The sequence below is a fragment of the Papio anubis genome, chromosome 7 (genome assembly GCF_008728515.1).
Source record: "Papio anubis isolate 15944 chromosome 7, Panubis1.0, whole genome shotgun sequence".
Classification (NCBI taxonomy): domain Eukaryota; kingdom Metazoa; phylum Chordata; class Mammalia; order Primates; family Cercopithecidae; genus Papio; species Papio anubis.
In genome coordinates this window covers 43,769,755-43,787,410 of record NC_044982.1, presented here as the reverse complement: position 1 = coordinate 43,787,410, position 17,656 = coordinate 43,769,755, and the positions used below count along the sequence as shown (strand labels likewise).

The following is a 17,656-nucleotide window of genomic DNA, read 5'->3' as shown; positions in this document are numbered from 1 at the left end:
AAGGTCAGGAGACCAAGACCATATTGGCTAAAACGGTGAAACCCCGTCTCTGTTAAAAAACACAAAAAATTAGCCAGGTGTGGTGGCGGGAGCCTGTAGTCCCAGCTACTCGGGAGGCTGAGGCAGGAGAATGGCATGAACCCGGGAAGCAGAGCTTACAGTGAGCTGAGATTGCACCACTGCACTCCAGCCTGGGTGACAGAGCAAGCCTCTGCCTCAAAAAAGAGTCTAAACTAGAAACTATGGAGCTAAAGGAAGATGAGTCTCTGAAGCCACAATGGAAGCACTTCTTTGAGACCACAACTAAAGTATGTCAGTTTGACATCACTTTTATCAACATCCAGTGGGCTCCACTCCATGACAACAGCAAAGGTATTAGAACTCTAGAGCCATTTGCTTAGAAGCTTTAATTACACCAGTGACAAAATAAGCAGAGTCGTGGAGTGAAAAGACAATACTTCTCTGGCCATGACCACTCAATCTGAAACCATAAGAGGGTTTATACCCACCGATATAACATAAGACATGGTATTTAAAAGGGAAACCCACTCAATTATATAATTTTAGCCTGTATTAACATTGTTCGATCTTAGTGATTTTTTTCTTTTTCAAAATTCAGTTTGCATTCTATTTTTTTGCATTTTTGGAATTGGCTGCATAGTAATCTTTTGTTAGTTTTCAGCCCTAATAACAACAACAAAAAAAAACCACATTCTCTACCTCCTATCAAACAAGTCTCAGATTTTTCCAGTTCTATATGAAAATATTCAATTTTGTATTTTCTTTTTCTCCTTCCCTTCCTTTTTTTGATTAACTAGTATTCTTAGTATATATATTTAGTACACATTTGATGGTAAGCTTGTCAATATTTTTTGTAACTTCTAATATAAAAGTATTAACATCTTTTAAAAAATAACTTAAAACACAAAAGTGAAAAAGTAGTAGCGGGCCCTGTGGCTCACGCCTGTAATCCCAGTATTTCAAGAAGCTGAGGTGGGCAGATCACCTGAGGTCAGGAGTTTGAGACCAGCCTGGCCAATATGGTGAAACCCTGTCTCTACTAAAAATACAAAAATTAGCCAGGCGTGGTGATGTGCACCTGTAATCCCAGCTACTCAGGAGGCTGAGGCAGGAGAATTGCTTGAACCTGGGAGGTGGAGGTTGCAGTGAGCCGAGATCGTGCCACTGCACTCCAGCCTGGGAGACAGAGCGAGACTTCACCCCCTCATCAAAAAAAAAAAAAAAAAGTAGCAGTTTTTTTTAATGTGAGAATTTTTATCTTTCTATGTATTTATACTAACCAGTACAGCAGTATTGACATATTAACAAAGAGTATATCAGAATGCAGTATTATTAGCAAGACAATATTACTGCATTCAGTAACACTTCTCAAACAATACTCATATGAAAGTTAAATGCTTTCACTAAAATGAGATATTTTATTATGCAGGTGACAGATATGCTGTGGCCACACCAGACATATTGGTTCATGCCCACATTGAGAGTCCTGTCCATTGACTCTGAACACTGCTTATTGCTTGTCTTGTTTTGGCTTCACTATTAGTTTTATCCTGAACCACAATATGAAAAACTAAAATTAATCTATGAATCACATGCAAATTCATGCCACATATTATCCTTCTCTATTAAAAATGAACACAATCAAGTATTGGATCTTACTGACAATCTTCTTTGAAATGCTTTTATTCTAGGTTAAATAATAGAAATATTACCAGCATGAGATTCCAAGGACTAGATTCTGGTCTCAGCTCTACTGCTAACTAGCTAAGTGAACTTAGGCAATCACTTAATTTCCTGGGTCTGAATTTCTCTCATCTTTAAAGAAAATAAAATGAACTTGGTGATATACAAGACCCTTCCTTATTCTAGAATATTCCTCTATTTGAAATGAAATCCTAACTCCAGTGTCCTTGTCACCTCCTGGAATCCTTCCCTGTGTCTTCCCCTTGGATAAACTGAATTCATCTCCTTTATGCCCCCTGTGTACTGAGAATAACCCTCTCGTAGCACTTATCTAACTCATGATCTCTCACTAGACCGGAGCCTCCTGGAGAGCAGGCACCTGGTCTTTTATGTCCATAACCCCATGGTTATGGGATAGGGGCTAGATGGATTCATGGCTATATGGTGAGCCAGCCAATACTTTCTGTGCCGCACTTCAACAAAGTGTCTCACGAGAAGACGTACAGAAACAGCAAATAAAATTCTTCTCTCATCCTATTTAAATAGTCAATCTGGAGGAAAATATGTTCTTGCTATCTTGAAAGTGAAGAAAATATTCAGAAATAATTTAAAATCTCAGGCATGCTTATTGTAGCCAGCAGTGTTCATGTAACATATATTTTAAGTTTCAAGGAAATGAAATTCGCTTGACTGCCTTATGGACAAATATACCACTTATTTTTAAATGGTTCATTCTCTTTTACTCATAAAACATACTGTCTGTAGGTTTCAGCATCTTTTATGGAAAAAGAAGGTTACAACAAAATTACGAATATATCTGCTGATTTGAGGACCTTTGAGGACACAGATTTCCTATCAACCTTTATATATGGTGCATTGGTGGTCCTCAAGTCCATGCCAAGGTCGGACAATCCACTAGGCAGATTCATAGAATTCTGCATATCATCATATTCATGGCTATGAGAGCATAAGATACAAAGAAAATTTAGCGAAGGGAAAAGGGGCATGGGCAAAGTCTGGGGGAAGCCAGGCACAAGCAAGAGCATCACAGGGAAGTTCATTAAGGACTTGGTGCTTCTGGTTTTGTACTGGAGATGGTCACAAAGGCATCTTCTGCTGGACATATGCCAAAATTCCACACTTCAGGAAGGAAAGTTGATATTCAGCATCAATCCACCTTGTTAGAATAGACAGTTAAGGCACACAGAGTTACTCGTCAGTTAGTGGCAAGAGTCCCCCTGAAATCAAGTTCACAAGAGCCAGCTTTATAAGCAAGTCTTTCAAAGGACAATAGTCATATCTGCTAGGTTAACTCTTTTTTACACAAATGGTAAAAATCATTGTGCAACAAATAGGCAAAATGAGAAGAAGTGTAATATTAATTTTAAAAGTCTAATAAGCCTTTAAAATGTAGGTGTCACCTGTGTTACCTTTTTATGTGTGTGTCAAAGAAGGTGCGTTGCTTACCTTCTTTGATGTATACCTAAGAGCTGGTCATCAATTTAACGAATACCATTTTGTCATTCCAGGAATTAGTATCTTGAATTGGTTAAATAAATACAAACATAAAGTAAGCAAATGAGTCAACTTTCCTCTGCTTCTCTCTCATCCCTTTTCTGATTATGTTTAAACTTATTGGAAACTATGGAATTGTGTTCTTATTATTGAAAAATAACCCAATCGGTCTTTTTGCTCAATTCAGTTTAGCTTTTGACTCTCACACATGGGATCTTAATCTCCAGTAGTCTGGTGGAGCCTGTGTACCTCTCCTCAATAGAATTGCTTTAAATGCACAAAATAAAATACACAAGATTGCAAAGGAAACACACATTGAAATCCTGTCATCAAAATATTTTCAAACAATTTACAGTATAGTAATCTATGTGCTTCTGTCTAGCAGCAGGTCTAATAACCATCATAATTGTTAAATAGTAATGAGCATAAATGGCATTTCAAGATATCTTCAGCACATATTATATATGAAAATACCCATTAATATAATTGCTTTTGGTACTTCTAATAACACTGTAGTTGTCTAGCAACCTTTCCAATTAAAGGAAAAGCTAAATGTCAGTTAGAAAATAGATAAAATTTTTTTCATCAAAATGTACAGGCCCCAGGTAAAAATCTCAGGTTTCTAGACCCATGAGACCAGGAGTTCATTAACTGATTCCACTTAGATCATGAGCTGTTGGACCAAGAGCAAGCAGACTTATTTTGTTTGACCACAGAATTTTAAAAACAAATCAAATTATTACCAAACAAATGTGTTTTCCCATAAAAATGTGCTTCTGACCTCTTGGAGAAAAAAAAAATATGAGGACTAAGCAGCACTAGCCCAGCATCCCCACAAGGCAATGTCCTACCAGACTGAGTAACAGCTGTCTCGTTCACATGTGAAATGAACTCTCCATTTTCACAGTAACTATAAATCCTTCATTACTCTTTCATGTTATCTGCCTGCTTTATGTAGCTACTTCTTATTGATATTTGTGGCATTTTCCATCTCATAACCCTCTGAATAGGCAGCAAGTAGAAAATACTTGCTTTCTAATAAAGGTGGGGAGATTCTATTTATATGCCCACTGTTGTCCCCATTTAACTTCTTCCAGTCCTCTTTTTTCAACAATTAACACACTTAAGTCCCCTGGGCAGTCACCTGATTGTAAATAAAGTAATTGAAACACAATCTTGCTCATTTCTTTATGTATTATCTACAGCTTTGCTATTGACTAAGTTTTACCCCCTCAAAATTCATCTGTGGAAGCTCTTATCCCCAATGTGATGGTTTTGGAGATGGAGCCTTTGGGAGGTAATCAGGTTTAGAAGAGGTCATAAAGTTAGGGCCAGTGCGGTGGCTCACACCTGTAATCCCAGCACTTTGGGAGGCTGAGGCAGGCGGATCACGAGGTCAGGGGTTCAAGACCAGCCTGACCAACATGGTGAAACCCTGTCTCTACTGAAAACACAAAAATTAGCCAGGCGTGGTAGCAGGTGCCTGTAATCCCAGCTACTCAGGAGGCTGAGGCAGGTGAATCGCTTGAACCTGGGAGGCAGATGTTGCAGTGAGTCAAGATCACGGCACTGCACTCCAGCCTGGGTGACAGAGCGAGGCTCCATCTCAAAAACAAAAAAAGTTGGGGCCCTCATGAGGGACTTGGTGCCCTTATAAGATACCAATGAGCTTGCTTCCTCCCCCTGCTATCTCTCCACCTCCCCTTCTCTCTCTTATGTGGGAACACAGTGAGAATTTGGATATTTGCAAGCCGGGAAGAGAACCCCCACCAGGGAACCAAATTGGCCAGTAATTTGATCATACACTTCCCAGCCTCCAGAACTGTGAGAAATAAATTCTTTCTGCTTAAGGCACCCAATCTATCATATTTTGTTATGGTGGCCCAAGCTAAGACAGCTGCTTTCATACTACAGTGGAAAAGTTGAGTGATTGAGATTGGCCCACAAATTCAAAATTATTTATTATCTGGTCCTTGACAGAAAAAGTTTGCCAGCCCATGCTGTAGTTGTTTGATGGAATTACTAGTTATAGCTCTAGAATTTTTACATAGAGGGGCTTAAGGATGGGTAGGAGGAGCTATATTTGCACAGTAAGCATCTTATTTTTCCTTAATGAAGATGAAGGCAAGCAGCTAAAGAAGGCTCACTTCCCTCCTTATTGCAGCCATGGAAAGCCATACGCTATACAAACCTCTCCTCTGAGCCACTGGATACACCTGTGTGGCCAGAACTGTACCACACCATGGCTGACAACTTGGATTCAAAATCTGCTCCCTTACTTAGCAGGAACACACCCTTAATCAATGGCTATGATAGCTATGAGATATCAATAGCATACTAAAGACATAGTTTTGGTTATAGAATTCACAACGAATGTCCATTGCGATAATTTTTACAATAATAGCAATAAGAACAAAATGTTTTCATTAATAGATCAATTGGAATAAAGTGAATAAGTGAAAAAGAAACTATAAATTGCTGACAGCGTTTCTGTGGAATATTGTGGAAAAGAAAATATCAGCGACTTTGACAAGCTAAAACAACATGGTAGTTTAAAAAATACAGGTTTTAGAATCATAGAGATGAATGCAAATGCAGGCCCTGACTCCTAAGTTATCTGGCAACTAGCTGTTCCAATCTCAGAACCTTAATCTCTTCATGGGTGAAATGGAGATTATACTGCTCTGTTTGTGGGTTGTTGATGTTTAACAAGATATTATAAGTAAACTATGTTGAAGTGCCTGGCTATTTACAATATGTTCTCAGATGGTAGCTACTATTACTAATCATGAGATAATATTTCTCACCACTTATTTTTTTCATGAGAATATTGTTTTTCAGAAAATAAAGTGACACTGAATGACACCCTTTTCCCACTATTTGCCAAGTTATTGAGACAACGCATCAAGAGCAGAAAGGCTACAATTATAAAAACTGACACCAGTTATAACAGGAAACAGATTGTGAGGGAAGAAAGCCACCTGATGTTACTCAGCAAACTGGCACCCATGGAGACATGCACAGTGTGTCTGGGCCCCGTTACAAAAACCAACAACAGTTTTCTGTCTCTAGCTTCTCTTCCTATCAGAAGTAGCCACACCTGTGTGTACTCAGCTGTCACAACCAATGAATGTGTGTGTGTGTGTGTGTGTGTGTGTGTAAGAGAAAGAGAGGTGACAGATATTTTCCACTGGTGATCTGTTTTCATTGTCCCTCCTTGGCAACTTGCATTGCAAAGGTATCAGTTGGTTATTTGACATTAATCCCTCTGGGCCTGAGTTTTCTCATGTGATTTGAAGGACAAAATAGCTGCCCATTTTCTTTCACAGGAATATTATAAACATCAAGTCCTGAGAAATGTACAGATGTTGGACAGGAGTTTTCAGTAATCTTGCAGTATTTAAGAATACAGTCTTCCCTCGGTATATGAGGGAGACTGGTTCCAGGATCCCCTCACATACCCAGATCCTCACATACTGAAGTCCTGCTGTCCACCCTGTGGAACCCATATACAGGAAAAGTCGGCTCTTGGTATACGCACGTTTCAAATAATACAAATACTGTATTTTTCATCTGCATTTGGTCAAAAAAGATTGGTGTGTAAGTGGACCCTTGTTGTTCAAATCTGTGTTATTCAAGGACCAACCATACCACAAAAGTCAACTACCTAACAGGTTGCCTTGTTGAAGGGAAATTTGTCATTGCAGAAGGCAGAGCATAGACCAAAGGAGACATTCCTGCTTAATACTGAAAGAGACTCAGAGCTCCCTAACACGTAAGTAAGAAACTTCCACATTTAGTTAATATTTAGCATCCCTCTTCCACATTCATCTGCCTTCACTTTCAACTATTTGTGTTTGACATAATAGTCACATTTAACTATAGATCTATTGAGCATAGGTACCTGTACTTAAGTCTGTATGTTCTCTACAGCTATTTAATTTTGTCTCACAGGTTCTGGACGCTCCATCTATTTGATAACAAAAGTATGAACTGAAAATGATGTTCAAGTGTAGATCAAATAAATGTGATACAGCCAGGACAAACACTACTCCTGCTAGTCTCATCCTTTCTTGGAACCCTAAGTAGGAATTACATTGACTTAATTACATTCATTTCTACATTGCTACAGTATAGACATTAATTTATCCCTTTGCTTGATTTCTTCCCTCCCTGTTAACTACAGAGAAGGTTTCATTTAAGCAGGTTATGGAAAGGAATGACTGTTATTTCAAAATACTTCACCACCGACAGGCGATCATTTTAGATAAAAATCACTTAAGTGCAGTTATCCAAACATGTATTTCATTCTTGGCAATAAAAAAGCCCTACCCAATGCCCAATGACCTAGAAACCAGAAGTAGGAGATTTCTTCATGCAAATTAAATTTGTGTCACACTCATCAGTTAAAAAGTGGCAATGAAGGTTAAATGTGCAGCAGCAGTGTAACATAAAGGATTCCTATCCATATTTGTAGGATGTGTCAATATGGCTAATTAATTTTTGAGATAGCGTTCTTTGAAAGAGTAAACTTTGTGAATTGATTATGAAATGAGAAGTGCCTAAAGAGAGCTGAGAATGTAAAATAGGCACCCAGCTTGATTAACTTTACCAGCTTTTAAAAAACCCATATAATAAGGTAAAAGACACTGGAATTGATTTTATGGCAGTGTTATAAACTCCAAGAACCAATGACATCATAGGAGAGTTCACAGCTTGTTTCTCTTCAAGTCTGTTTTTCATTTTGTATATTAAATGGTAAAGAGTCAAGTCTTTACTCATAGAAACAGGGTGTTTTTTCCCTTAAAAAGTTAACAAAATATAAATAAAGGGAAGGAAAATTATGCCACTTTACACTGATGGGAATTTAGTGCTGCAAAACAAAGTATCTTTTCTACTCTTCAGCTAATAGAGCTGAATTAATTAATACTCTGGACACTAATAAGAAAAAGCAGACCCAGACAACATACCCGTTTCCTCAGATTGCAAGTAAGAGTGAGATTCCTTGAGAAGGAGTTTGCAAAAGCTGTATAAAAGTCCAGGACTTTGAGCAAGGCTTCCCGCTTGATGATGTGTAGGTCACAGTACGTCAGTGCTCGGACGTTCGCACATGCATGGGCAAGGGTGGTTTCCTTCCAGAATATGTCTCCAAATACATCACCCTTCCCTAGAAAACAGTATAAGATACATATTCAAGTATCTACCGCTGTTCTTATTGTAATCACTCTTGTTATTCAGTTTCATATACAGTATTGACCTTCTAGCATAACTTAGAGCTGAGGGTATAACCGCATCTATAAACACATAACAATATACAATGCTTTCACATAATATGGAACATCACCCTGAATTCGGTTATTGATGAAAATCTGGAGTGACATGAAAAAATGGATCCAACAGAGAAGCCAAACACCTCATTTTAACAAATAATTTCATTATTTTCTGCCACCTTAACTTTTCCTATTTTGACTAGAAGGAGCAAAGGTGACTACTTAGTTTCATCCTTGCCTTCTGGTAAAGATAATAAAATGCAACACAGAAGGATCTGCTGTAAATAAATCTAGGGCTGATCCAACGTATATTAAAAACACATTATTTAGTAACTATGAATTGTGCCCTAAGCTGATTAAAACTTGCCACAGCTTAGTTCCCCAAGAATGCCCTTCCCTCTCTACCTAGCCAACCTTATACAGGTTCTCAGAGTCCAGCCCAAGAGCTCCCCATCCACAATGACAAAGCTGAAGGACCCAGCTTGAGTAAAACATGGAGACTCAAATGTGTTATCCCATGAACAGTTCTATAAAAAGTGCTACACTATCATCAAATGTAGACGGCTTTTAAACATTCTAGAAATCGCACAGAAATCACCTATTCACTTCAGAGCACTACCCACTGGTGGCCTGAACTCAACCATTTATCATTTGAAATCAAGTACTTAGTTGCCCAAATAAAAAGAACGAGAAAGAGTCTAAGGTTAAAGATCCCAAAGGCCTTTCTGCCGAGGCAGTTCCATAAAAGTCCCTGGTTTCTGAAGTGTAGTCAACTGCATTCTTTGTTCAACTTCTGCGTGAAAGGAAAAGTTCTAAAGTGAAAAAGACAGGGGGAGTATATCCAGGAGGGAAACATCTTCCTAGAGACACTCTGTTAATGATTTATTCTTTTTGCACTCAAACCACAGAGGTGAGCAACTATCTGCCGTCAACATGCAGATTAAAATCAGAACTAATAGGAAAAAAAAAAAAAAGAAGAAGAAAGAACTTGCATCACCCTTCAGGCCAGCCAGACAACCAGAGAGAAAAGAAAATGTGTAACCACAGAAATGAGAGAGAGACAAAGACAATGACAAGACAGAAACAGAGAGGTTGAGTGAGTGAGATTACAGATTCTTTGCTCACCTAGGTAGTTGGGAAGTTCTGAGAGAAACATGGGGCTTGATTTCAAGCTTAAGAGGGACTTCAGGGTAGAAAGAGAAAACATGCATATGACTGAAGAGGTGATTAAAACCACCACATGATCATGTGACCAGCATAAAACAACTATAATGAATATTTAATTAATCTTAAGCAATTCATTTGTTTCTGGACCCTCCAAAAATTCCTTTTAGTTCATGACACTGATGAGCAAATTAACCATCTAATACCCATTTATTTGCCCAAGGAAGGGAGATTAGAGACCTGGTATCCAAACAAAGTCTCTAGGGTTATACAGCATCGTAATAACCTAAGGGAGACTGCAGTTATAGAAACTCTACCTCCTTTTATACAGATGAATTTCAGAACTCTGTACGTGGTATTCTCTTCAAACTAGTAATCCCAATTATAGGCATTTATTCAAATTGCATAACAAGAAGTACCAAATTTATTTATAAAAATGCTCACTGAAGTGAAATTTATAATCATAAAAAATTAGAAATAAATGTCAATAAATAATGAAATAGTATGCAGACAAAAGGTATCATAAATTTTACAAGTGACATGGAGGTTATATAAGGTTATATAAAACAGTAAAAGCAGGATATCAAACCATACATACAGTATAATCTCATTTTATGTACCCCATCTCCCCACCCCCAAACATACATACATACATGCACACAAAGGGCAGAAGTAAATGCATCAAAAAGGTAGGTCCTCTCTGCATTATGGAACAATGTATGGTTTTCATTTTGTCTTATAATTTATGTGTAATACTTTGTAAACAGAAAAGATCAACAACTGTTACATTACCACAGTTCCTGATGGTACCAAAAAAAAAAAAAAGCCAAGCTTTTAAAGGGCTGCTTTGATCTACCTCTTATTTCTTTTCCTTTTTATTCTTACTCTTTCCATACCAGATTTTTCCTTCAAGAGATAGAAAAAAGGTCACTCTTCTCTATGGCTCATTTCTGTATCATTTTCTTAAATTGTCAATTATAACCTCTTAACCATTTATAAGTGCTCATTACTTTACAGCTATTTGGTTTTCATATATAGTACACTTAATAATAATCAATGCTTTTGACTCAGTATTTTCATGTCTGAGAATCAAAACATTAGAACCACTGCATGTAATATTCATTACAGTGTTATTAATGATAACCCTAGATTTTTATTTAAACACTATATGTCCAATAGCTATGGCAATTGCAAAAATATGTGTAAAATATCAATGTCCAAAGAATTAAAACAGCTTTTGAGACAATATGCAAAAAATTCTTAACTTACAATGTTAATTAAGAAATAAATATATAAAGAATAATATGAATATATTTACAGCTATAACAAAATATATAAAAATGAAACTGAGGTGCCAAGACTAAAAGAATTGTCAATTTAGAAATCTACTTTATCTTCTTTTCTTAAGACAATTCTCTTGATGGAACCAAAGTATAACGTATTTTATAACTATATGCTATTATATATAGTTTATTAGTCTGTTCTCACACTGCTAATAAAGAATGAAGACATCCAAGACTGGGTAATTTATATAGAAAAGAGGTTTAATCGACTCACAGTTCTACATGACTGGAGAGACCTCACAATCATGGCCAAAGGCAAATGAGGAGCAAAGCCATGTCTTACATGGTGGCAGGCAAGAAAGCTTGTACAGGGGAACTCCCATTTATAAAGCCATCAGATCTCAAGAGATTTGTTCACTACCAGGAGAACAGTATGGGAGAACTGCCCCCATTATTCAATTATTTCCACCTGGCTCTGCCCTTGACATGTAGGGATTATTACAGTTCAAGGTGAGATTTAGGTGAAGAGACAGCCAAACCATATCATATAATATACTATGTTATATAAATTTATCAATTGATACAAATTGAGCTAAAAGTCTAAAGGGATACAAGACTAAAATAAAATGCATTTAAATAATAATAGCAACTGGATTTAAGTGGTATGTTTATGTGTCTTTTTCTTCCTACTCTATGTTTTCCAAATTTTTCTATATTAAAAAACAGCAAACCATTTTCACCAATGTCTTTCATTATACTTCTTAATAAAACTGAATTCATAAAATATATACATAGATTTATAGATCATAAATAAATATTCATTGATTATTAAGTGCATTTTCAACAGGTTAAAGGTACTCAAAATATAAAGGTAATTTCTTCTTACTAGTACGGGTCATTTTTAATTAAAGAATCATTCAAATATCTGTTATATATTTTATTTAACTTAACTGATGAAATTAAAAATTCTTACACTATTTCTGCCTAAAATTTTTAAATTTAAATTATTACATTAAATTATTATGTTTTTGGTATCATGGGAAAATAAAAAGTCTATGATATAGTGAGAATAGCAATAAACTAGAATATGAACTCATGATGAACTTTATTTCCTGTTCCTCTCCCAAAAATGTTTAGAAAAGCATAGCAAAATTAACAAAAGTAGATAATTCTGCCCCCAACATCAGAATTCACTTTACGTAATAAGCAATATTAATTGTTTCATTACATAGAATTTTCATTAGGATATGCAATATGTAAACTAGATATTAAGCTAATCAACCATTTCAAAGTGTGTTTACTTTGTTGGCTTTCTACGTCACCTATTAAGCAATCAATTCACAACAAACTTTTACTGCATTTCTGGAACTACGGTCATCTTTTAAAAAAATTAATTAGTTTACCAGCCAAACTAAAGTTGGTTAATGTCCTTCTTCAAGCATATTATGCACATTTACTGTAAGTCATCTCAGAAATCATAGGCTGTGAAAATGTGGGGTTAGGCATGGAATATCCAACGTGCATGCATCTAATATGCATGGAATAACTAATGAAGAAACACTTTTCTTTATTGTACAAAAGATTTTACACACTTTGAGGGCTAGGAACTCCTGTTCATCTTCTTGACTACAGAACATTTGATGCTGGTTTTTAGGTCAGCTCCTGCTGGGTACAAGTAGTCTCTGCTATAAACATTTTAGAGCTAGAGATAACTAACCTCCCCTCAAATACTAAAATTAGTAGAAAGCTTGTGCTAAACATGAAAGTTGTTGTTTGGTCTATTTATATTTTCTCAGTTCTTTTCATCAAGTCTTATGAAGTATTTCACTGTTAAACTACAGGAAAAAGGATTGTAAAACAGAAATAAGTGTTAAAGACTCATATAGTAGGAAACCGGAACATTTAAGGCAAAACAGAGACAGAGTTACAACATAATTAAAGAAGTAATACAGACTATGGTATGCTTAGGGATTATGGTCCCCTAAGGGGCTGATTTTATAGCCAGATTTATTTTTTCAAATGTGAGACACATTATTTGGTGAGTTAATAACATAAATAAAATAAATGCATAAAAATTACCACAGTTAGGCAGGGCACGGTAGCTCATGCCTGTAATCCCAGCACTTTGAGAGGCCGAGGTGGGCAGATCATGAGGTCAGGAGTTCGAGACCAGCCTGGCCAACATGGTGAAACCCCATTTCTACTAAAAATACAAAAATTAGCCAGGCACAGTGGTGGGCGCCTGTAATCCCAGCTACTCAGGAGGCTGAGGCAGGAGAATGGCTTGAACCCAGGAGGAGGAGGTTGCAGTGAGCTGAGATCACGCCACTGCCCTCCAGCCTGGGTGACAGCGCGAGACTCAGTCTCGGAAAAATAAATACATAAATAAAAATTATCATAGGTATTCATCAGTGAGAACTGCTAACTAATATATCCAACAGGTCCCAAACAAAATATCATCTGAATTTTACTTAGGTAGTTTTCTGTGAGTTTAGGGGTGTGATAGTGGCTCTATTTGAAGATTTTTCTATACAACGATCTTAATCCATGTATTCGCTTCTTTTTTTAGTAAGTTTTATTTTATATACTTGAGATTTAACATGTAACATTATGGAATACATAAAGACAGTAAAATCACTATAGTGAATCACTATAGTAAAGCAAATTAACATGTCTATCATCTTACATATTTTTTATCATGAGACGAAGCAGCTAAAATCTACCTATTTAACAAAAATTCGTATTACAAACAGGCATAACCCTCATTTTATTGTGCTTTACCCTATTGCACTTGGCAGATATTATGTTTTTTACAAATTGAAGGTTTGTGGCAACTCAGTGTCAAACAAGCCTATCAGCATCATATTTCCAACAGCATGTGATCATTTTGTGTCTCATTTTGGTAATTCTCACAATATTTCTAATTTTTTCATTATTATTATATCTGTTATGGAAATCTGTGATCAGTAATCTTTCATGTTATTGTTGTAATTGTTTGGGGCCACTACAAACCACACCCGCATAAGATGGCAAACCTAATCAATATATATTGTGTGTGCTTTAAGTACTCCACTGATCCATCATCCCCCAACTCCCTCTTCCTCTCCTCGGGCCTCCCTGTTTTCTGAGACACAATAATATCAAAATTAGGCCAATCAGCAACCTTAAAATGGCTTCTAAGTGTTCTAGCAAAAGGAAGAATCACAAATCTCTCACTTCAAGTCCAAAGATAGAAATAATTAAGCTTAGTGAGGAAGGCATGTCAAAAGCTAAAAGAGGCTAAAAGCTAGGCCTCTTGCACCAAACAGCTAGCCAAGTTGTGAATGCACAGTAAAAGTTCTTGAAGGAAGTTACAAGTGCTACTCCAGGGAACACATGAATGATAAGGAAATGAAACAGACTTACTGCTGATAAGGAGAAAGTTTTATTGGCCTGGATAGAAGATCAAACCAGCCACAACATTCCCTTAAGCCAAAGCCAAATCCAGAGCAAAGCCCTAACTATCTCCAATTCTGTAAAGGCTAAGAGAGGAGAGGAAGCTGCAGAAGAAAAGTGTGAAGCTAGCAGAGATTGGTTTATAAAGTTTAAGAAAAGGAACCATGTCCACAACATCAAAATGCAAGCTGAAACAGTAAGTACTGATGTAGGAGCTGCAGCATGTTATGCAGAAGATCTGCTAAAATAACTGATGAAGGTGACTAGACTAGACAACAGATTTTTAATGCAGATGAAACAGCCTGCTATTAAAAGAAGATGCCATCTGGGACTTTCATAGAAAGAGAGAAGTCAAACACTGGCTTCAAAACTTTAAAGGATAGGCTAACTCATTAGGGCCTAATGCAGCTGCTGACTTTAGTTGAAGCCACTACTCCTTGATTACTCCCAAAGCCCTAGAATCTTAAGAATTATGCTAAATCTACTCTGCCTTTGCTCTATAAATGGAAGAACAAAGCCTGGATGACAGTGCATCTGTTTATAGCATGCTTTACTGAATATTTTAAGCCTACTGTTGAGACCAACTGCTCAGAAAAAAAGATTCGTTTGAAAATATGACTGCTCATTGACAATGCATCTGGTCACTCAAGAGCTCTAATGAAGATGTACAAGATGAATGTTGTTTTCATGCCTGCTAACACAACATCCATTCTGCAGCCCATGGATCAAGGAGTAATGTTGACTTTCAAGTCTTATTACTCAAGAAATACATTTTGTAAGGCTATAGCTGTCATAGATACTGATTCATCTAAAGGATCTAGGCAAAGTAAATGGGAAATCTTCTGGAGAACATTCAGAATTCTAGATGCCATTCAGAACACTTGTGATTCATGTGAGATGTGAGAAAGCCAAAATATTAATATTAACAGGAGTTTGGCAGAAGTTGATTCCAACCCTCATGGATGATTTTGGGAGCTTCAGACTTCAGTGGAGGAAGTAATTGCAGATGTAGAAATAGCCAGACAACTAGAATTAGAAGTGGAGTCTGAAAATGTGGATGACTTGCTGCAATCTCACTATAAAACCAACCAGTGAGAAGTTGCTTCTTATGGATGAGCAAAGAAAGTGGTTTCTTGAGACAGAATCTACTCTTAGTGAAGACGCTATGAACAATTGTTGAAATGACAACAAAGGATTTATAACAGTTCATAAACTCCGTTGATCAGACAGTGGCAAGAGTTTGAGAGGACTGACTCCAATTTTGAAAGAAGTTCTACTGTGGCTAAAATGCTATCAGTCAGCATCACATGCCATAGAGAAATATTTTATGAAAGGAAGAGTCAGTTGATGCAGCAAATTTCGTCATCATCTTAGTTTAAGAAATTGCCACCTCTATTCCACCCTTCAGCAACCACCAACCTGATGAGTCTGCTTCTGTCAACATCAAGGCAGGACTGTCCACCAGCAAAAAGATTACAACTCGCTGAAGGCTCAGATGATCATTAGCACATTTTAACAATAAAGTATTTTTAAATTAAGATATATGCATTGTTTTTCTAGACATAATGTTATTGCACACATAATAGACTAGGCATAATGTGAACATAACTTTTATATGCGCTGGGAAACCAAAAAATGGGTGACTCTATTACAACATTGGCTCTATTATGGTGGTCTGGTACCAAACCAACACAATCTCTGAGATATGCCAATACAATATTATTAGCTATAGTCTTCATATATACATTAGATCTCTAAAAATGTTCATCCTACATGTGTGCTACCTTCTACCCTTTGACCTACATGTACTCATTTCCTCCCACTCTACTCCACCTCCCCACAACTGTTTTATTCTCTATCTTTGTATATTTTACTTTTTAAAAAGATTCTACATATAAGTGGGATCAAGTAATATATTATTTATGTGTCTGGCTTATTTCACTTAGTATAATGTCCTCAAGGTTCATCCATGCTGTGGCAAATGGCAGGCTCTCTTTCTTTTTTAAGGTTGAATAATATTCCATTGCATATACATACTACATTTTCTTTATCAATTCATCCATCAATGGATACTTCGGTGGCTTCCATATCTTGCCTATTGTGAATAATACTGCAACAAACATGGGAGTGAAGATATCTGTAGGAGGTGATAAATTCGTCACCTGTGGGTATTTACCCAGTAGAGGGATACTGGGTCACACAGCAGTACTATTTTTAATTTTTTAATAAATCTCCATATTGTTTTCCATAATGGCTGCACCAAACTACATTCCCACCAATAGTATACCAGGATTCTCTTTTCTCCACACCCTCATCAATATTTATTATATCTTGTCTTTTTGATAATAGCCTTCCTAACAGGTGTGAGGTGATATCTCATAATGACTTTAATTTGCATTTCCCTGATGATTAGTGATTTGAGCACCTTTTCATATACCTGATGGCTATTTTTATGTTTTATCTGGAGAAATTTCTGCTTAGGTCTCTTGCTCACTTTTTAACAGGGTAATTTATTTTCTGCTATTGAGTTGTAAGAGTTCTTACATACATGTGCTTTGCAAATATATTTCTCAGTCTATAGGTTGCCTTTTCATTTTGTTGATTGTTTCCCTTGTTGTACAGAAACGTTTTAGTGTGATGTAATCCTACTTATTTATTTTTGCTTTTGTAGTCCAAGCTTCTGGTGTTATATCCAAAAAGTCATTGCCAAGGCCAGTGTCAAGGTATTTTTCCTGTATGTTCTCATCAACATGTTTTATGGTTTCAGGTCTCACAGTTAGGTGTTTTATCCATTTTGAGTTGATTTTTTGTGTGGGTGGAAAATAGGGTCCTAATTTTATCCTTTTGCATGTGGAAATCCAGTTTTCCCAGCACTATATATTGAAAAGACTACTAATTTCCCATTGTGGCCTCTTGGCACCCTTGCTGAAAATTAGTTGACCATATATGTTTGGATCTCTTTCTGGGCTCTCTGTTCTGTTCTACTGCTCCATGTTTCTTTTTTATGCCAGTACCACATTGTTATAATTACTAGACATTTGTAATATAATTTTAATTCAGGAAGTGTGATGCCTCCAACTTTGTTTTTTCTCAGTATAGATTTTTGTCTATTTCAGTTTTTTCTACAGTTTCACATGAATTTGAGGATTGCTTTCTCCATTTCTTTAAAAAATGTCATTGGAATTTAGATAGCAATTGCTTTGACTATGTATATTGCTTTGGGTAGTATGTACATTTTAACACTATTAATTCTTATAACCCATGAACATAGGATATATTTCCATG

The 17,656-nt window shown here is 36.5% G+C and overlaps 1 protein-coding gene across 1 annotated transcript in view; it reads right to left on the bottom strand.

Moving 5' to 3' along the window:
- Positions 1-17,656, bottom strand: part of KCNH5 (potassium voltage-gated channel subfamily H member 5) — a 341,017-nt gene that overhangs the window by 67,398 nt on the left and 255,963 nt on the right. The window contains exon 10 of the mRNA XM_003901908.5: positions 8,190-8,386. Within this exon, the coding sequence (XP_003901957.3) occupies positions 8,190-8,386 (197 nt within the window). The remainder of the gene's footprint in view (positions 1-8,189; positions 8,387-17,656) is intronic.